General features: G+C 39.5%; 2 protein-coding genes across 3 annotated transcripts in view; one reads left to right on the top strand and one right to left on the bottom strand.

Annotated features, from left to right (window-relative positions):
- The window catches only part of ak5 (adenylate kinase 5), a 101,678-nt gene extending 98,420 nt beyond the window's left edge, over positions 1-3,258 (bottom strand). For both annotated transcript variants that reach the window (XM_075482878.1, XM_075482879.1), the window contains exons 1-2: positions 2,900-3,258; positions 1,350-1,536 (exon numbers count right to left, since the gene is read on the bottom strand). In XM_075482878.1, coding sequence (XP_075338993.1) covers positions 1,350-1,536; positions 2,900-2,959 — 247 coding nt within the window. In that variant the 5' untranslated portion in view covers positions 2,960-3,258. The remainder of the gene's footprint in view (positions 1-1,349; positions 1,537-2,899) is intronic.
- Positions 3,259-5,912: 2,654 nt separating this feature from the next.
- The window catches only part of pigk (phosphatidylinositol glycan anchor biosynthesis, class K), a 42,130-nt gene continuing 25,817 nt past the window's right edge, over positions 5,913-22,225 (top strand). The window contains exons 1-9 of the mRNA XM_075482856.1: positions 5,913-6,028; positions 6,238-6,291; positions 6,365-6,456; positions 7,464-7,599; positions 9,408-9,519; positions 10,707-10,803; positions 14,047-14,164; positions 17,170-17,280; positions 18,536-18,708. Of these exons, the coding sequence (XP_075338971.1) occupies positions 5,963-6,028; positions 6,238-6,291; positions 6,365-6,456; positions 7,464-7,599; positions 9,408-9,519; positions 10,707-10,803; positions 14,047-14,164; positions 17,170-17,280; positions 18,536-18,708 (959 nt within the window). The 5' untranslated portion in view covers positions 5,913-5,962. The remainder of the gene's footprint in view (positions 6,029-6,237; positions 6,292-6,364; positions 6,457-7,463; positions 7,600-9,407; positions 9,520-10,706; positions 10,804-14,046; positions 14,165-17,169; positions 17,281-18,535; positions 18,709-22,225) is intronic.

Below are 22,225 nucleotides of genomic sequence, written 5' to 3'. Positions count from 1 at the left end.
AAACACACTGAACGTTGCTCCTCCTGCCTGCATCTCTAACTTAATTGGGCTGTTTTTAACATTTGTAATGCATCAATCAGACGTTTAGACTCAGTAGGAATACTTTTAGGTTACTAAAGCTGGATGCTCTTTCATCGTTTTTTTCTAACTTTGCAGATTTGAGCCTCAGCCACAAGGTACATTTATCAATATTCCTCATCAGTTTCCAGTTCCCAGCAGCTCAAGACAGCAGCTGGCAACGGTTTCAGACATCTTTAAGACAACATCACACAAAGAAGAAGATAAATTTAGAATTCTGAAAGCAGAATCTGGCTGCGGCTGCTTTTCTTTCATTTGTAAGCTCTCTACACGTCTGTACAGTTTCTTGGAATGAGTGATGTGAGTGTAAGTACATTTCTACCTATATCTACATATATAATCTATTCTATTCTATCTTATTCTAGCGAGCAGCTACTATCTCTGGCCCCATGCTTTCGCATGCTTCCCAAACAGGGAGGTTAATGTCTGAAGTAAAGATAAACCTAGTAAAACAATGAGAATGTTATTATCCATGTGGCCAGTTTAGATGAAGTCGATTTTGTTTTGCAAATTCTCGCAAGGTTTTGCATTCACAGAACAATGGTATCAGTTGCTGTGACCTGCAGCTGGAATCCCTGACTGATGAATGGAGAGCTTTATTTTACTCCCACTGTGTTTAATAATCAACTACACATGTTCATTTGTCTTTGAACTGGTCAGTGAAAGCGCCACAGGATTAGGGGTACAAGTTTTATCTGAAAAATGTGTCGGTGCAGCTATTTCACTTCTTTCTTTTTTGGAATAAGAGCGGTGATGTACACAAATGTATTTCAAACTAGAGTAGGAGAAAAAAAAAGCATCTTATCTCATTATACTTTAAAAGCCTTTAAAGCCTAAAGAGAAGTGCAACAGTTTTAAGAATGTACATACAATGGGGCTCCTGAAGGTCCAGTGCAGATGTCAACACCCTTTCCTGGTCAAACACTGAGCCTGTTTGATTGTGATTGTGCGTGAGAGGAATGCGACGTGCACTTCTGCCAATTTCTCGTTTAAAAATAAAAATAACAAAGATTATGCTGGCACCATTTTCTTTGTGACAGACTTTTCATTCGTAAAAAACAGCACCATAATGTGTAATTTGATGGGTTTCAGGGCTGCAGCTTGTAATTAATTTGTTACTAAATAATTCTCTGAAACCTGATGTCAGTCTCCGTCATCTTTTGTGTATGAAATAGTTTTATACTTATTGAGATTCAATTCAAATTCATTCAGTAAAACATGCTATGAGCTGACTAATCATTTCAGCTCTAATATGTCTGCTGCATCCTCACCGTTTCTGAAGAGGGATCTGCGTGACTGGCCTCCGTTGAGGGGAGGGAGGGACTTCTTCTCCTGGCCCACAAAAGTGTCCCACCGCACTTTGTCCAGCCCTCCGAGCTCCCTGACTTTCTTCAGACAGCCTTCCAAATATTCGATGGGGTCATCGGGCCGATAGTACATCAAACCTGTCAGCAGGCTCTGGAGAGAACGGTGGAAGAGGATTTGATGAGGGATTTGAGGGTGAGGGAGGTGATGTATGCTCTGGCAGCGCTACGTCTTTGTTATGATGTGTTGTTCGGTGACAGTGCGGTGGAGCTGAGCAGCCCGCCTTAACGAGGTGAAGTTTGGATGTGCAGAGCTCGCTCCCTTGGCTTGGGTCCATCAGGGGAACAAAACATCTAATTTTGTCAGACACCCATGAAATTGGACTCAGGCTGGGAAATCAACACAGGAGCCCGATGACCTCGCTGTCGTTAGTGCCATGGAACAAAACCTTTGACTGTGATTAATGTGAGAACCAACTCCAATCTGAAACACAAGCAAGCCTGCCTGACATTTACCCCCTTGGTCCTGCATGTTTCAAAACAATGTGTTCCTCTGGGACTTCCTTCTACATCTCAAGCCACATCCCTATAACTCTGTAGTAGCATCAGTAGCACAAAAACACATTAAAAAGTTTCCATAAAAACAACTTAATATACATTTATAATGAGTGGAATAATGAATACGCTGCTACTGAGCAACAACTGAAAGCAGTAGAAAGAAAAATCACAAATATGATGATGATGTGCCACTTCACTGCTCAATTTAATTTGAACTGACAGTAAATAAACTGCTGGAATTGCTTGCATACATTAGCTGCACTACACAGGGGATTGAGAGTAATTAAGTAGAGGAGCTTATTTAAGATCCTCTCAGGAGTAGGGATGGTGTATCTCATCATTCCTGTAAGCTATGATGTGTCCATCAGTGCTGCTTAGAAACATGGCAATGACTCACCAGTTCCACTTTATTTGCAAAGTTTTGGTTAATTTTCTAACACTCGATAAGTTTGTAATATTTTCATGTCTGTCTGCTGCCACAATATCACTCCAAAGCTGTCTTATGATTTCTTTTATTGCCGAGATAATCCTGAAATGCATGAACTTTTAATGTGTTTTCAGTCTGGTTATTTTCACAATACTCAAATTAATTTGGCCCCATATGAGTCCACCTGAAAACAAGTCACTTAAAAGAATAGGTTGGAGGTCTGTTTGATTTAATTGTGATCACACACTACAATAAGGCACCCTTTTAAAAAGCAATTTGCAACATTATGAACCAGCTTGGTCTACTTGTTATCGAAACCACGATTTCATTAAGAAATAAGCTTTCAGTCCCTGCTATCCACATCTTCGTCAACCATGATAAGACAGATAGCACAAAACGAGAAAGATCTGTACCCTGACTCTGTCATGCATATCGCAGAACATCGAACATGCATCCTGGTGTAAAAAATATCACACTGTTAAATCAGCGTGTTCTGTCATGCCAACCCCATAAAGCGCGCACCATCTCTCACCTCAAACAGTTGAGGTATCTCCCGCCGTGCGAGATACTCCTTGGCATCGTTGGTATTCATTTCCAACAGGATTTCCTTTGAAATCACAACTTGTCCGTGGTGGTTTTTCTCCCCTCTCTTCCTCAGATATCTCAGTGCTGTAAGGTAATCTTTGGTTAATAAGCTGGCAGATCTCTCAGCGCATGTTTTCTCCTCCTGTGCGGACTTTACAACTAGATTCCTACAGGCTTTTCCACCGCGCCACCCTCCTCCTCAGTGGTGCGGATGTGGGTTTCTTGTCTGTCTTCCCTCCTACAGCGCTTCGCTTCCAAAACGCACCGTGCGCGCGTGTATGTCTCTGCGTCTTGAGTGGGCAATGGCTGCGCGCCTAGTGTGCCAAAAAACGCACGCACCGCCTCCACGTGGCGTACGCGGTTAACCCTGAAACTTATTATTAATATTATCATTTCTGTAGAATAAGCTCAGAGACATTGTTAACGGCCAGTGTGCTACTTTCACTTTAGTGACTTATCTATTTCCTCCTAATTACTCCAGTGAAATTGCCCACATTAAATCTTATAGATATGTCTAGATATTGATAAAGTAGCCCTATTTTTTCAGTTTCCTTTATATTTCTTTAAAAAAAACGTGAGTTGAAGCTGTACTCAAAGGACCTTCAGCACAAGGCAGACTAATGTTTTTTTTTTAAAAAAAACAAAACCTTTTATCTCCGTCTTTGGCAAGCTGACGTTTCCTACATCAATTATTGTTCAGCTCCACCGTTTAACAGCTTGTCCTGCAAATAAGCTGCTTAGTTTTCCATCACTTTAGCATAACCAAGGGCATGGCAGCCCTTCTGGTCACTGGTCATTCTGACCTTTTCTTTTTGGCACACGAGGAGCAGGAATAGTTGCTTTCCTCTTGGTCCCATGGGATTTGATTCTTAAAGGCCACTGATCGCCTTGACAACTGGACAGTTGACTTCAAGTCTCTTTCGCTGCATCACACAATAACTGAGATTAGTTAAGCATTAGACAGCGATGATCATTCCATATGCATGACCAAGAATCACTCACTGCCGATGATAAACATCCTAACAATGAAATGCTTCTTTATAGATTAAAAACTGAATCATGGTCACATTCATACAGAGGAGAATTGCTTTGTTGGTAATCTTTTCTTGGTATTTCATATTCTGTTCTGAAGTTGCTGTCCCCGAGGATATTACTGTGATGAGTTCTGTGCAGGCTGGCAGCAGGTTAAAAAGCAGCAGACATAGGTGATGGATTAAAGTGGCTTGTCACCCTGTAAAGGCCCCCTGCTGAGTGTCAAAACGGATTTTGATGCTGCTTTCCAGCTGACCCTCTGCTTCCTGTGCTGCTATGTCACATTAGAATTTTATGAAGGACATTTTTTTTTTCACTGCCTCACCTCATGACCGGGCTCTTAGATACTGATGGATTTTGATCTCTATTACCTGGTATCCGTGTCACTTCTCATTACAGAGACACTTACCAATTTCCTGGAGAGTGCATTTGAATATAAAGCTGTCTGCGTCATTTGACGTCAAATCTACATTTGCCATCTCTCATCAGGGTATCTGCCATATCGGGCTACATGATGATTAGCTGAATTAAACCTGCGGTCAACTGTGAAATAGTCCCTCAAGCACTGTAATTGAATATAAATTGTCACAAGTTGCAAAGAAAACCACATAAGTAACAACTAACAAACTCTTTGTGATACACCACTAAAACATTCAGAAAAAATTCAGTTAAAATCTGAAATTAAAAACATATATTTCCTTTTGCTTTTCAGTGACTTTTGATGTTATTAAAAAAATCAGGAACCATTATTGTGTAAATTTTTAATATTGTGGAGAAATTGTGCACATTTGCTGTGGTTGATATAAATGAATTCAGTGGAAAACATTTTACAAGTGTTTTACGAGTGTCTTTACACAGACAAAGTGCAATTGGTGCAGTCACTGACTTTAATTATACTCTTGGTTCTCTTGGTTTTGGCTTTTAAATTGATTTGTTCACCCTGAGATAAATTCTTTAGCTGTCCACGCAATGATATCCCAATCTGTTTTAGCTGATAAAAATACAAAACTACTGTCAAAATCTCAGGAAATACAGCACTGATACACTGAAATTAAATCTATTAAAACTCAATCTGTCATTATTTCTGATATCTTCTGCTGCTGAACCTGAATATAAAAAAAAATAAAATTAAATCCTCTACAAAGTGTTTTTAGCGTGCTGTCTTTTTGATTCAGAGCAAACAAGATGACACATTTCTGGAATTTAAAGAAGACAATTTGTGCAACTATGAATATAAGCATAAATCTTCAGGGGTATGATGATTAACAGCAATGCTTCGGTTTTATAAAACCAGTTTTCCATGTTGTCTTCTAATATATTTTTATCATTTCACTTTCTTTCATCATGCATATATAAAGTGTATTTTTGTTTTTGCATACACTGCATGTTAATCTGTGATTAATCATTTTACTCCTCTTTTACACAAAGCTTGAGCAAGCTGAACATGCTACACAAGACCAAAAGCATTCCATCCTTTGTGAGTTAAGTTTTTAAAAATAAAGCAATTCATGAATTATCACAAAACAGTGTCTTACTGTCTTAAATGTAAGCTGAATACTTTTTTATATTGAATCACGCTCACAGCCGTCAAGCAGGTAAGATATATTTCAGCAGTGTAAGGATTTCTTTTTTTTTTACCTGTATCAGCTGGTGTTTTGAACTATAACCTAAAATAAACATAGCTTAAAGAGGTTGTGTTTGAAAAGGAAATCAGAAATGCTCAAAATTGAGCTTTTTAAAAAAAAAAAAGATATAGTTTTTTATTTCACTTGTTATTTACTTCTTATATTACTAAAGAAATCACGAGATGTCAGGGTATACAACACATCTCGCTCATATCAGTGGCAGCTGGGACAAGAGTCAATATTTACAATTCCAATATTTGAGCTTTTATTTTGACACGCATCCAGCCGGAAGCTCTTGGTGGGCGGAGCCAGGAATTTTAACTTCCTTGTTTCAGTAGAGACAGCGCTGCACAATGAAATCACTCACTTTACTAAGCTTATTTGCTACATACTTTATGACTCACAGCCTTAACATCAAGGTGAGTGTGTTATTACACATGCAGCTTATTTACCAACGTAACTGTTTGTTTTTGTGTTTAGTTTTTCCAGAGAAGTCGCCCTCTTGTTAGCTCTATGTGCTGTCATGCTAACTGTTTTGGGTGCTGAGTCTGATGTCTCCCATCATTAAAAATGATTTAAAATTAAAATACAGATTTATTTTTCCTCTCCTCTCTCACTTGGTGGTCAGGATAGCGCAGGGCAGTTCTTCAGCAGCGGTCACACAAACAACTGGGCTGTCCTGGTGAGTTTTCATCAATGTAGCCTTGCTTCTTTATCTCTTTGCACCATTATCTGACCTTCTTATCCATAAACAGGTGTGTACCTCCAGATTCTGGTTCAACTACCGACATGTGGCCAATACTCTGTCTGTGTACAGAAGTGTTAAGAGGCTGGGCATCCCTGACAGGTAATGAATACCAATCAGTTTTTAAATTGATACCTGGTATTGACATAAATTGTAAAATACGTATCGGTGTTCATCAACAAATATTCATTTATATTCTCGCATTGATTCGTCAGTCAGTTCAGAATCAGACAATTAATGGTATTTTATTGTATTTCTTTTCTTTTCTTTTAACAGGTAAGATGTCAAAGAGTTGCTGTCAGTTTTTAATAACTTGTCCTTTGTTGGACGTGATTTTAAATTGAACATGAGTTTTAGGTTGTTGGTCAGATAATAAGCTGTTTTGTAAGGTTCAATCCTCAACTTCTCAGGTTTCAGACATTTTTAACAGACAGTTATCCCAGGTTTACATTGTATAGCGTGTTTTGATTCCCTTTTGTGTGACCTGAGCCTTTTACACAAAGTATGTACAGTATCTTTAGTCGTAAGTACAATACCTCTTTTTTAAAAAAATAAATAAAATGAGGCTTAACCTGCTTAAAAATGTAAAAATTGGCTATAATTTCCAGCTTACCGGATATTTGGAATTTCTACCCCAGATTTATTTTCTGCCAAGACAAACAATAAATTTGAATAAAAGCTAAAACCCCTGTTTAAGTTGATATATATATCGCCCAATTTTACGTTCTTAATGCATGAATTTGATTTTGATGCATGTTGCTGATCAATCTCGTGGAAAATGTGTTTTTTTTTATTTTTTTTTTTAAGGAAGATTAACTATAGTTTTACATTTCTTTGTGTTTTTCACACTGTGCAAAATGCATTTTATTGATTATACATTATAACCTCATTAATAAACTGAATTTAACATCAACTTGAGAGAAGTCAGTGTGTTTGTTTGTAAGAGCTGCTCTAAGTAATTGATGTGATAAAATCTAATCGATGCTCTGTATCTTAGCACCAGTCTGGCACTCATCATGTCCGACGACATCGCTGCAGCATATGTTCTTTTACTCCTTTTTCAATGTAATTTATATTAAACCTGTTTGTTGTCTTTTTATTTTGACCAGCCACATAGTTCTGATGCTGGCTGATGACATGGCGTGTAACCATAGAAACCCCAAACCCGCCACAGTGTTCAGCCACAAGAACATGGAGCTTAACGTGTACGGCGACGATGTCGAGGTGGACTACCGAGGATATGAGGTCAGTTCACGTTGCAGTCAAGCAGATATACAGTGGCAACTATTTCTGATCTATAATTAATCATAAGGACTATGCAAAGTTTACAGAATATACAAAGTCTCATGTATCTAACATGCAATATATTGAAGGGTGAAAGCGGTAGATTGCTTAACAAGAATTTGACAACAACTGTTTGGTATACATAGCAAGCAACAGAGTTTTAACCCGCATATCTTCTTTTAAGCTTCGCATACATGAGCATTTAATTTGAACATCCTGCCATGTTATTTATGTATTAAAAATGGCTGCTCTGTATCATTAATTACTCACGGTTTCCATTAGTTACTTTGCTTTGTACGTGTATATCCGTAAATCCAAGCGATCACCGCAGCCCCAGTCCATGTTTGCTGTGACACCATAATCATGTGCAACAAGAGTTCGTGATGATGCAAAAAACAGATAAGTAATGTGATGATTTCCCAGTGTGATTCAAAGACAAGTTGAAAAGGTCAAAAATATTTGCCTGTTACCTTTTACGGACCCCACAGACCATCACCTGGATGTAGAGAATGGAAGCAGGCACTAAGACTTAAGGGCAGATTATAGTTCTACTTCTATCGTCTTGACGTGTTGCTTTGCTCTGGTCGCGAACCACTTTTCATGTTATGATTCTGCAACCTCGGTCTGGAATTTCTCGGGACGCACAGCAGTTTCCCCTCGCGAGAATTTCGGTGGGCGGTGACGAGAACTTCGGCGGCGCCGGCGGAAGTGTTTATCTTTCAAAATAAAAAAAAAAAAGTGTATGCAAGATATGGATCTGGAGTTGCTTGACATCGAAGAAGAACAGCTTCTTTTATTGGAGTTGGCGAAAATGCAAAGGAGGAAGCCACACAGACAACCGGAAATTCACACCGAGGACCAATCACAACCGCTTTTGTCTGCGCACTTCCGTTGGTGGTCTGCGTGCGTCTGTCGCGTAGTCAGGATTTTTCTGAGGTGCACGACGACGCGCGCAGAGCCTCTGCGTGGGGGAGTGGTCAAGATTTTGACGCTCGCAGAGGCTCTGCGTCCGAGCGTCAGAGGCTTTGCGTCTGAAGCATAAATCAGCCTTAAGTCGTTACCATCTATGATTTTAAAGTAAGGGATGGACACACGAACAAATCCAATTAGTAGTGCTTTAAACTGTAATAACAAGTAAGTTGTGTAAAAAAAAAAAAAATCCATTCTCTGTGTAGTAATCTTGAACAAAGAAATCACCTGAAGAGGCAGCTGTTAATAAAGTTAATGTTATTTTTTTGCTGTTGTAAGGATGAGCATCTTAACATTCGAGGCCATGTTGCTGTTGTTGTTGGACCGTGCTGAAACGCGCTGTGTTGCCACATAAACTTTGAAACTGACAAAGTAAACAGCTTCTTATTTAGAAATAATGGAGTGTAAAAATCCACAATGTAGCTCTCCCTCAAACCACTATGAAATGTTTGAGACTTGAGTTGTTGTAGATGGTGAAAAATTCACTCTGCTCGTCCTCTTATGAGCAGTTTCTAACTTTAACCTCGTCAGGAATCTTTCTGATGAAAGCGCTCTGACTGCTGTGTACTGCAGGTAAAACACTGACTGCTAACAAATACAGCACACAGCTCGGCTTTAAAACACTCGGCTAGCTTTCCTTGTGGAACCTTGTGTTTCTGGCATCCCTTTGTCAGCCCTAAAAGCTTTTGACCGTTACAGTTGCTCTGTGTTTTGTTTGTCTCAGTCTGCTAATGGTTTAAACGGGTAAGTCTGAGCGATAGATTGACAATGATCAGAAATCTGCATCCTGTTCATTTTAGGTGACCGTTGAGAACTTCCTGCGAGTATTGACTGGACGGCTCCCCGCCAGCACTCCACGCTCCAAACGGCTCCTCTCTGATGACCGAAGCAACATCCTCATATACCTGACAGGTGCTTAAAGCCCCCCCCAATTAAATTGATACAATTTAATTAGATTTCTTTAATCAACATTAAAATCTTCCCACTGACAACAGAGGGAGGGCACTAACAAGTCCTAACAAGTCCTAAATGTATCTTTTTCATCATTTTAGTTGGCAAATGAAAGCCTCAGCAGCAGCCGTTCTGATTGGCTACGGGACAGTTATTGTGTTAAATGTTGCATGTGCTCTTTTCCAAAAGGTTAATGTTCAGTTTAATCAAAGTTAATGAACTTTTATGAAGATGGCAGCGGTGGTGTCGGGTTAGGTATGCGTTTCACTGCTAGACTCCCGACTTTATTGAATTGAGAAACATTGCCTGGCTTGACCCAGACAGAAATTGTGATTCTGTTCTTCATCATAACATGAGCTTCTCTTGTCTGCTTATTCGGTTTTGCATAATAACAAGAAACAGGAGATTTGAAATCGGAAGTTGAGAAATCAATGTGCTATTTCTGTACACTCTTGTAAAAGTAAAAGTACGCCCTCCTTCAGTTCTAAGCTTTTTACATATCAGGACATAATAAACAATCATTAAAATTGAATGATCAACAACAAATATGAGCACCTCATTAAAAGTTCTGCTAGTTTGGTGAGTTAGCTGGTCTGAACTATCAGGTGTGTGTTAACACAATGCAGTGGAGGAAAATTATCAGCCTTGATCTAAGGGAAGCAATTCTTACTGCCGTCATGGAGTCCTCCATGAACTCCTCTGGATACCAAAGTATTCTAGAGTTAAATGTGAGGCCATCTGTCCGACAGCTAAAGCTGGGCTGAAACTGGCTCATCATCAGGACAAAGATCCCAAACACAGCAGCAGATCAACAGCAGAATGTGTGAAAAAGGAAAGAATCAATGCTGTCATAAACTGAAGGAGGGTTCACTTTCTTTTTCACATGACTACGCATAGAATAAAGTCTACATCCATCCATGCATCGCTGTAAAGGTGCTTTGAAGTCAGCCTCTCTGTATAATTTTCAATCAAAAGGGTCAGTTTTTATTTAAAGCGTCTGTCCTTTCACATGTTTCTCTGCATATCATGTGAAAATTGGGCATTTCTGCTGCCATCCCTTTTGATTTGTCTTGTTTTCTATATTGAAATTGTATTTGGTTATAAATCAAAGTCAGGTGTGTTATTGACAATATTTACTTCATCAACAGGCCACGGCGGGAATGGCTTTCTGAAGTTTCAGGACTCGGAGGAGATCAGTAATGTGGAACTGGCTGATGCTTTTGAGCAAATGTGGCAGAAAAGGAGGTGAATAAGCCGGAGGGCAGCAAAAATGATCAAACACAAAGGGCCTGCGCTAAGTGACATCAAATATAATCATTTTAGTCATTTTCATGACTAAAATGTCAATATAGTCATTTTCCTACTGCAAGTCCTCTTCAATTGACCTTTATTTTCTCTAAGAGCTTATTAGATGTGCAGCAGCATTAAACTTAGTAATCACTGGTTAGGAGAATCTTCTGCAGGATGTTTCATAATGATTTACGTCATGCAGTGCTTCAGTGAGTCATAGCATCAACTGTTTGGTGGCACAGAATTTTAACAATGATCGTATTTCTCTCATCATGCACTGCTTTTGGTGTTTTTTGGTAATTTCTATTGGTTGAAAGACAGGGGTGAAAGTAGTTTTCATTTCTTACCGGTGCTACAATGTCCGGTGTGTCACTCACTGTATTATTTTTTAACTCCGTTTTACCGGGGGGGTTCAGAGGCGATTCGGAGGCGATTCACACCAATTTCATGACTTTTTAATATTCTTAACTACTTCACATTCTTGTTGGCCTACCTAAGTGTTCTATGTGAAAATTACAAAATATTTCAGTTTGTAAATATTTTACTGTGAGTACTTTATTTTCAGTACATTTGGAACTGGACTGAAAAATACAAAATGATGGAAAAAACAAAAAAAATATTTAAAAAAAATCAAAGTAGGCCTAATTGTCTTCTTCAGGGTGCTGGTGAGCCATGCCACATGAAAACATGTGATAATGTAAACATTACAGGGAGTGAGAGGGCTCATATGAATACTTTTTAGGGTGTCAGGAAAACGCGTGCTTACTTTACAAAGCATGCTCACATTTAAAACACAAGCTTACGGTCCTGTAGCCCACTAAAGCGGACATAGGCCTACGCTCTATGCTCAGCTGTGCCCCCGTTACAAACAGCGTGAACAGCCTATTTGAAGAAGAGTAATTTATTATTTGTCCGAGTAGAAGACATGTCTCAGTATGCCACCTAATCACAAAAACATGCAGTTTTTGAAAAGCCGATTTAACATTTCACTGACACAGTTTTAAAGACGAGAGTCGAGACGACTTTATTCACTAGAACTAACTGCGGAGCAAGCGCGGGCAGGAGATGGAAACAAACGGAACGCAAGCTCCAGAAAGGCACCAACAGAAAGACCAAAATTTATGGGATATTTGCAGACGTTTTGAAAACTGATTACCATAAGTTACTGGATGGCTTTCCCATTAGTAAAATTTAGTACCATTATTTCCAAATATTTTTTGTTGGGGTCTGAATAGGGGTGGATTTGAAAGCGTCAGTCAATGCAATTGGAAGCTGGCGCACGCCGGAGATCCTTTGACTATTTTAAGCAAGCCAAGCTGTTATCTTCATCGGAGCTGGTCAAAAATGACATATTGTGGGTAGCCTAGATATGTTTTCTTCTTAAAAGGCGAGCGTTACTGCATTTTTTTGTATTTTTTGATGTTTTTTTTTTTTTTTTTTAATTCAGCATAATAAACCCTTATCAAATCTTACCGGTGCGCCGCACCGCCCCGAAATCTTTTACAGGAACGCAGCACCGCCTCGCACCGGCTTACTTTCAAGGCTGTTGAAAGATGAAAGAATCAGTGCATTCAGTGTCATCACTGACAGTATTTATATCAAAACCTTTAACAAGAAGAAGTCAAGGAAACAAAATAAAGAAGTAAAATCTTCTGGTTCCTCAAAAAAGCTCCCAAAAGATATTAAAGTTTTGAATTTAACCGACAAGTGTTTGTAAAGGTCCAGTGTGTAGAATGTGGTGACATCTAGCGTTAGACTGCAGCCAGCTGAAAGCCAACACACTCTAAGCTTCCTGGATAAAGTATCCCTGAAAACTGTGACAGATTTGATTTGTCAGTTCTGGGTAACCGTGGAAACATGACGGACCAATGAAATTTCCATTTCAGGAAAAACCCTTAGCCCCGTTAATCCAGAAAGGATGACATCGATGAAATTCATACATGTTGGTCAGGACTTGGCTACATTTTTCATTGGTTAGTCCACTTTCTGTTTGTTATCCAGGTGAGATTTAATGAGATTAAATTAAATTATCACAAAATGTTGATGTTAGCGCTGCAACCAAAACTTATTTTATTATCAAGTCTGCTCTGGAACGTACATCTCAGTTCACTTTAGCCCAATCCAATGCCCCTTAGATGCTTATTCTTGAATAAATACCCAAATATACAGTCACTATAATCTTAAGCCGTGTTGGTGCGATCAGCTGAGAAATCGATCCGCTGATCTTCTCTGCTCACACTGTCTCTTGTAATATGGGGAATTTCCGATAAAGATCTAGATGAATGAACTTTGTAATTAGGCTTCTGGCTTTTATTGATTATCTGTCCATCTTTAGCAGTTCTGATCCTGAGCCGTCCAATATAATACAAAGAAGGCCTTAAATAGTCTTTCTGATTAAATATTTAGAATGAAGTTTTAATTTACTCCTATTTTCTTATTGATAGTGTTCATCTTGTTTTCACAGCAGCTTGAGACGTTTCACTCATGTAAATTATCTCAAACCACTATAATAGCAGGGAAATTGGTATGTACTAATTACAGTTTGAATTGTTTGTCTTTCTCTGTCTGTAAATGAAGCCGTGTTTGTTTTAAATGTGCTGCCGTCCAACCGTAATCTGTAAATCACAAGCGGCTAAATGAGCTGGCACCTTTCTGCTGCGAGTGCCTCCATTGTCCTCCAAACCAATCATCATCAACAAGAGTGTGTCTGTGTTACAGTCAGGCCACAGGCTCCCAGATAAAAGCTTAGTGACGCCAGCTATGAGGCTGATGTGATAATTCCAGACTTGAACTGCCAGATTACAGCCACCTCCCTTCATTGTCCTCAGATCACCTCGGTTCAGTCAGCAGGATTTAAAAGTCTTTGTTTCTCTAAACAAGAAAAGACGCTGTGGGGAAAATTTGTCTTTTTAGAGGAAGAACAGGAGGGTAGGAGGAAGGGTGGGGATGAGATGGCGTGTGGGAGTGTTAACAGGACTGAATGGAGCCGTTGGTTTTACTTGGTCGCTATGGTAACTGCAATATGAAAGACGGTTAGAAGGTTGGTGTGATAACAGTTTATTGGAGCAAATGGGCAAGTGTAATGCCAGCTGTGTGTTGTCTCATTGGCTTAATTTAAAAATGTGTGTAATCTTCTTTCTCTGTGTGTGTGTGTGTGTGTGTGTGTTTGTATTTGTTTATTTGTTTGTATTTGTTCAGGTACAATGAGCTGCTCTTCATCATTGACACCTGTCAGGGTGCTTCCATGTATGAAAGGTTTTATTCTCCAAACCTAATGGCTTTGGCCAGCAGTCAGGTTGGAGAAGACTCCCTGTCGGTGAGTTACTTCCCATCGTGATTTATGTAATATTTAAATAAAGTAACCCATCGGGTTGCCAGAGTCACTACAAAATAAAGTTACAGTGTTTCTTTAAATCTGTCTTATCTTAAGTTGCGTTTTGATCAAAAAGGTCTTTTAGGGGGTCTTGTCCTCCCCTCCTTCTGTTCCAACCACAGGAAAACAGATTTCCTGGAGAGAATGCATAAAAGATGGCCATCCTAAGGAGGTGCAATGACCCTGAACCTTGGGCATGCAACACAAAAACATTTCTGATTGATTGACCGACCATATCCAGTGTTTTATTTCTTTTTTTTTTTACATCTCAGTCAACCCAGGTTGAATATCCACAGTAGTTCATAAAATCTGTTGATTTTAAGTTGTACATCAGGAATAATTGTCACTGTTTTTAGATACAACATTCAACTCTTTCTAACTTCAAGCAGCTGGAGAGACCGAGCAAACTGGGAGCTTCAATAATTGAGTAAAGCAGAATGAATGGCGAGAAATGGCTCAGATAATTAAATCAAATTTATTTGTACAGCACATTTCATGTACAAACAGTTCAAAGTGCTTTACATAAAATAAAAGCATTGCAGCAGGGAGTGGAAGAAGCATTAAAACACACAAAAGAATATAAAGAGAAACAAATAAAATAATTTAACTGAATTTAAAAACAAGCAACAGTCCAGATAAGTTAAAAGATAGCGTGCAGATTTCATGCATAGACACATGAGAACAGAAATGTTTTTAACCTGGATTTAAAAATGTCTTCATTCTACATTTCATTTCATCATTGAAATGTCTACATTTCATTATGGCGAGATGCCGGTGAAATCGGAGGAATAACGCGCAAACTTTTGATTATTTCATTGTGGTTATGTTCAAAGGCATAAATGAAAACTCCCACCCCCCTATAAAACTGTGAGACATGAATAGGTTTGAAGTGAATGGAGCTGAAGCGCACTTTATTGTTGACCTGTACACTCCTCTGACCAGCGCTGCAGCGGCAGACGACACAGGCAGCAGCGGTTGTCATAATAAAGAAGTCATCGATTGTTTCACAGCGATGATGTACTGAAGCACAGATCAAAAAAAACCATCCGCTACCTGCAGAAGTGTTTAACACAAAGAGATTTAGAGCAGACTTCCTGGTTTAACTGTCTGTGTAGGCTGCTCCCAACACTGTGAGAAGCGACTTCATTTGCCTCATCTGCCCTGTACCTTAGACCTCAGTGTAAAGGCAAAAGAGCCAGGGATGAAATAATCTTTTAGTATCTTGAAAAAAGCCTGTGGTCATTGAAATTGGAGAAGCTGTTGGCCGAAAAACAACTTTAGGTTTTATCTCACCGGTGATATCAGGCCTAAAGAGGTCTGCACGGCAACATCCATTTTTCATAATGCACGGTACTGACCTTTTACCAGGGACATGCAGCTTTATCCCCCTTTAGTGTGTGATCACAGGCAAAGGCTCTTTGCAGACTCCCACTAACAGACTGTTGTTGTAAAAAAGGCCACTCTGAAACATTTGAAAGTTAGCGAGACTTTTATGTTTCATCTAATTGTTAAATCCAGGTAGCTGCAGTTATCAGTTCAGCCGTTGCCAGGCTTGTTGCCAGGTTTGTTGCCAGGCTTGTAGCCAGGCTTGTTGCTTGTATGTTACCACAGTTGCCTCTTGAATTTAGTTGCATCTTTTATCAGCTGATAAGTCCAACTGAATGCACAGCTTTTACTTTGTAAGCTGTTTATGGGTTAGCTCTTTTATTTATATATATATATGTGTATATATATATATATATGTGTATATGTGTATATATATATATATATATATGTATATGTGTATATATATATATATATATATATATATATGTGTGTATATATATATGTATATATATATGTGTGTATATATGTGTATATATATATATATATGTGTGTGTTATTATAACACTTCTTGGGGAGCTGGGTGAGTAAACTCTGCAATAAGTCTTCCTGGATGCTGTAAATGTTTAAGTTCTCATGTACAAGTTGCAACGCATGTATCAACATAGGCTTTTAGTGTGTTTTTCTTTTCTGACCAAAGTAAGCATTTCTTGTAAAAACGCCCAAAATTCTTAAAGAATTGAGAAGATATTGGAGCATTAAGCAGCTTGAAGCCAGGTTTTTCCCTCAGGAGTTGGCCGAGACCAAAATGATGCTCAAAGACAGCAGATATTGCAGTTACTACATTCCTAGAAAAAAGATGATGTTGCTCCATCACTGGTGTGCGTGTAAAAAAGCAGACTTTGTTCACAACCTTGTTATACCAGCGTGAAATGTGATACTCTTTGTCAAATGCTTTTTTTTCGGTGTGTGAGTCATTGTAAAACCTCAAAGATTTTGAGTTTTCTGTGAGCATTCATTGCGCTGCACTCGTGCTACACACCCACAGTTCACATAGTACACACAAACTCTGTGACCCGACGCTCATTTGACATCTATTTCCTCTCCACATTATGTGTTGTCACTGGTCATTACACACTTTGCCCTGCTCCGCTGTGCGGGGTGTTTAATGGGCGAGGCAGAAAGTTATAGTTAGCAGCAGAGTTGTCAAAGTAGATGTCATTGCACCACAATTAGTGTCAGCTCTGTTTATTTCATCCCAACAACATCTCTTACTAATTCTAGAAAACTTTTATTCCATGCATACAGTATGTTCAAAGCTCTGTGCATTGTGGGTAAGGTGAGTGAAGTCATTCACAGAACCAGCCAGTCACCGGAGCAGTAATTCAATTGTTTCTCTACACTTTGCTAATGGGAACATCTTCTCATTCATGATTCCACATGCCAAATTACAAAATTCACCGTGGCTATCCACTCATGTAAAGTGATATTGTTTCTTGGTTATAAATCAATGAGAGATAACACACAATTGTTTTAGATATGACAAAAAAAAGAAGTTAAATGTATGCTTTTAAACACAGAATAATCTCATCTTGACACTTTTTTTAACTCTATTTTTGTTCTAGCACCAGCCAGATTTGGCCATAGGAGTCCATTTGATGGACCGTTACACCTTCTACCTGCTGGAGTTCCTCGAGGATATCCACCCTGCGAGCAAGACCAACATGAATGATCTGGTGAGGATGAGTGTGCACTCACAGCTTCTATGTTATTCATACTCAAATCTCTCAAAAATTTAACGGGATGATCAGAATTTCCCACAGTTTGAGACCCCATCAATACATCGTTTTAAACCCAACGGTATTGAGTAAATGATACCAAACAAAATGAAGTAAAAAAAGAAATATGCTGAAACAGTCAGTCAAACAGGCAAATAATTGATGAATAAAACTATAGAAATTAAATTAGTCATCATTTAAGCCATACTTTAAGAAAAAAAAAAAAAGGCTCTGTCAGTTTTCTGTCTGCAAAATTTGAGGTGAAGGACTTGTGCTCCCTGTGATGGGCATGTCTCACTGTTTTCTGACATTTTACAGACAAAAAAACATGGTTGTCATTCAAAATAATTGCTAGTTGCAGCAGTAGAATACAATACGCAGTCAATACAAGTTGGTGCACTGTGAAAGAGCGACGCTTTTCTGTCGAAAGCATGTGGGCTTTGCACTAAATTGATCACAATATGTCCACCTCCTCTAGCAGTTGTCAAAAACTTCTGGTCCTGGAGGAGTCAGATGAAAGTCACACACACGCCTCGCTGGACGTGTGCACACTTGAAACAGAATGTCTGATGCTGTGTCATGGCTGTTTGACTTTGACACATGACGGGGGCGACGCCGCTTCGGGTCATGGCTCGGTCTCAGCAGCACATCCTCTTTCATCTTTTACACTCCTGCAGAGCTCCGCTGGGCCAGGGACCGCTCATTACATCCGCTGCACCGAGATTTCACTCAAAACACCTCACGTCATTATTCAGTCAATGTGCTTTGACTGCTGCAAGTTTTTGTTCCAGTTTTTCTGTCTCATTAGATGCACTCTTTGTTCTGGTCCTTTTTAGTGGAATCAAGGATCAATACTATGGATTTTCTTTTTAAATCCAGGCTGAAATGGCTCGCCCTTTGACGAAAATGCTTTGACACGCTCACACATTTCTTTTCAAGGCATGTTCTGTTGACAGATGATGGTCACCTTGGGTTGATCATTTAATGTCTCTTTTTTTGTAATGGGACAACTCTGAAGGCACATTCAATTCATCAAGCTTGAAAACACCAAGAACTGAAAGATTTTACGCTGAGGTGCAGCAATGAGAGGCTCCTCACACTGTCACAGATTTGAACACCTCCCACCGTAGCTTTAGTCCTGTTTGGTGCACTTTGCTTCTATGAATAGAGGTGTGTAATGTGAAGATTGTTGTTTCTGTGCTTTTTTTAATAGTTCAAAGTTTGTCCCAAGAGTCAATGCGTGTCCACTCCGGGCCACCGTACCGACCTGTTCCTGAGGGATCCAGAAAGTGTTCTCATCACAGACTTCTTTGGTAGCGTCCGAAAAGTCGAGCTCACCACAGAAGCCATCAACTTGAGCGACCCCATCCAGCAAGGGAAGGAGAGGTAAGCGGAAGTCGGAGCTTTATCTTACTCAGATTACGCTTCTTTTTAATTATATGATGGTAACTTTTGTAGGAAAACCTCAGCAGTTAAATTCTTTCTCCAGGCGTTTTAATCACAGAGAAATCCTTATAAAGTAAACCACCTTGACTGTGTGACATTGGCAACAAATCTACCTCAAATTGCAAAATTATTTGAAGTGTGCTTTTAATGGATTCCTCCTTGTCGATCATAGTTTTAGCTCCCAAATGCACTTTATTTAATACCTGTGAAGAACAGAGGCACAACAAGTTATGACAGAAATGACGATAAGAGCATCGAACAAGCTTTTCGGGGTGTTAGAGGTGCTTTAGTGACAACCTGGATAAAAACCTTGAATAAGGTCAGCCTCTGTGTGCTTTAATTGAAATGCCAAGGGCCAAATTAGTTTTATGTTTAGCTCCCAACTAACGAGATTTTGATTTCAGTTTAGAGCGTCTCATCAGTATATTGATTTCTCCACTAATGATGTGTATAACGGCCTGTTTCTGTGAGAGTAAACCACTCAGTGGGTGACTTCTGTGTGGCTAATTTAAGAGCTGATTGTAAGGCTGACCAATGACTTGATTGTCTGAGGCAATTATATATAGGTCGTTTAGTTTGTATTTGCAGTTTTTAGAATCAGTAAAGCATTAGAAAAGAGCTGAACAAAGTTTAGAATGAGACACTTTGCTTTTCTACCTCCAGACTTGAATTGTGTCGGTCCTCTGTCAGTGGCTGTGAGCTGGGGGCAGCCTCTGTGGCGCTCCCCTGCGGTCCAACACAGTCTCATATTGCTGTGATAAAGAGGCTCAGCCACTAGATGGCTATATAGAGCTGTCTAACTCATCCTCTGTTACTGGTGACACGTTTGCTCTCCCACCAAGACACGCTGATCCCGTTCTAAACGCATTCATAAGGAAAACACACCATTAATGCTACTAATAAATCAATGCACATGACAGTTCCTCATCAACTGAGTCATTAGGCTGTGAGGAGGGGGCTAGTTTATTGTGCTCTAATAAATGATGTAAAGGAAATTAAAACTTTATTCAAGAATAGCCCCCCCCCCACTCCCACTCCCACTCCCATACACCCACACATTTTAATTAATTTCATTAAGATAGGTTTAATTGAACCACTGGGAGGCATTAAAGTATCTTATGTGGCTGGCTACTAATTACTAATTAGAGGCAGTTTCAATACAGATTTTAGTCATTGGCTGTTTTGGCCCTAGGCTAGTTTGCCTTTGCACACAACTTCCCCTATTACTTTATTCTTGATTAGGGCCAACACATTAGATCAGCCACAGCACAGAAACACACCAGCTGGCTGCAGCACTAATTCAGTCCTATGAAGAGGGACAAAGAGACATTTCAGCTTCATTTCTAATGCAAGAACCCAGCAATCCCCCTGATTCATTTGATGTTTAACAGAGCAAAGTTTAGTAATGCACTGAAGCACCTGCAGTATCTTTTTATTTCTAAGATTGATAAAAACCATTTTGGCGAAATTCCAAAGACATAAGGGAGCCTAACCGTGCTTTCTGTCACACTGTGTGACGCATTAAAGTGCTTCTGTAGCCTCGGTCAGATTTGGTTGTTAACACAGGGACTGATGGGCGTGTCTGGGCTGCATCTTAGCCTTTAGCAAACTGCAAGATGTGGGACACAGGAATATTCTGATGAAATGATTTATATTGATGTTTTATTTAACCTCAGGGTCATTTAATTCTTCACTGGTAATCAAATTATATGTGTTGACATTTGCAGAATCCACAAATTGTTTTGTGTGTGTGGATGAGCTGGTGTTATAAATTCATATATATAAATTCAGATTATCTATGACAGAAGCAGGTCTTACTTCATTTTCCCTTTATCATCTGGATGTTGGACTCGCACACTTTTTACTTTTATGGCAAAAAAAAAAAAATCCAGATTGAAGCAGATGCCTTTTTAGGCAAGTTATCACGAGGAGTAGCTGACACTGCACTCCGCGGAACCATTATCCACAAGTGGAAGTCATAAAGCCGGACCAAAATGTGACAGGTATAAAATGAAAAACATCTGGGTGTCGTTATGTCTGTGTGTGTCTAAAAAGCAGAAGTCAAATGGTTGTGAGATTTTTTTTTTTTTAACCTGAGCCCCATTTCGCCTCGTGTTTGGATGTGAAATATTGATTGGCACAAAATTCTTTGCCATCAGACCCACATGGAAAACCACGAAAGGCAAAAGTTAAACGGCAGTGAGAGCACGGCAGAGTTGAAATGCTTCTATCTGCAACAGTTAGGCTGAAAATGTTATTAGTCTCTGACATCAGTGTGGAGAAAAGGTCTCTAATGAAGTCTTACACTGGAAAAAAAAATGGGAGAGAACAGTTTGCTTCTCCAAACTATAACGGCAAAAAGCTTTCACAGACCACCTTTGGGGTCAGGGACGTCTAAAGAAATGTCCAATTCTCTAATTCTGGGTGCGTACTTCAGAATTTTCTGCCTCAAAAAAATGTTCAAATTAAAATATCCCATTGATATAGTGGTAAAATGCAGCTAATTATTCAGCCCTGACATTTAGCATGTGTCAGGCTGTGAATGTCGGGCCTAAATAGATTAAGTGTGACTTCTCCTTTAGTGATCATCACATAGCATGTTCCTGAGAGCAAATCACGCTGAAAAGGATGTAGAAAGATCTACAACTTTGCAAATATTAAGATTAAGACTTTGTTGTCATGTAGATACACAAAATGCACAAAATCACTCCTCCGCATTTAACCCATCCAGGTTGGCACACACATGCACAGGATCACACACTCATGGAGACAGATGCCATAAACACTGGAGCGGTGGGTAGCCAATCACAGCGCCCGGGGAGCATGGGGGTACGGTGCCTTGCTCAAAGGCTGCCACCCCTCCAGTTCACCAATCTTTGAGCAATGAGAGTGGGAATCCAACTGTCAACCTTCAGGTTATTGGACGACCCACTCTCACCCCTGGACCACGGCCGCCCTTTTGTAATTATTTAATCATTGAAAAGTAGTGCATTTCTTCAATGATTATTTCAGAGAGGAGCAAAGTGTGACCAGACAATTTGTTGACATAATTTAACGTCCTTGCTAACTTGGCAGTAAAAATATTATTCTTGCAGTTTACAAAAAAATGTGCTACTGCCTGGAGGAGTGGAAAAAAAAAATCTGCTAGAAATTGGCTTTTGTCCAAAAATAACAGGACCACGTTGTGTCGTAACCTTTGCCAACACATCGGGATGATCTCAGAAAGCAATCATAAAGAGAACACAGATCAGGCTCTTTATGAGACCCCCGTCCAGATGCTGCTGCTGAAGTTAAATAAGAGTGTTTCATAAGACCTGAAAATGGATTGTAGAGGGCCCTCGGTGTCCCCACAGAGAAGTCCTATGAAAGAAGCTGTTATTAAATGTAGTGCTGCTGTAATCCACTTTTCTCAACTTGTTGGGCCACTCAGACAAGTGGAACCCATCTCTGGAGAAGA

The sequence above is a fragment of the Odontesthes bonariensis genome, chromosome 14 (genome assembly GCF_027942865.1).
Source record: "Odontesthes bonariensis isolate fOdoBon6 chromosome 14, fOdoBon6.hap1, whole genome shotgun sequence".
NCBI classification, from domain to species: domain Eukaryota; kingdom Metazoa; phylum Chordata; class Actinopteri; order Atheriniformes; family Atherinopsidae; genus Odontesthes; species Odontesthes bonariensis.
This window is presented reverse-complemented; position numbering and strand designations above follow the sequence as displayed.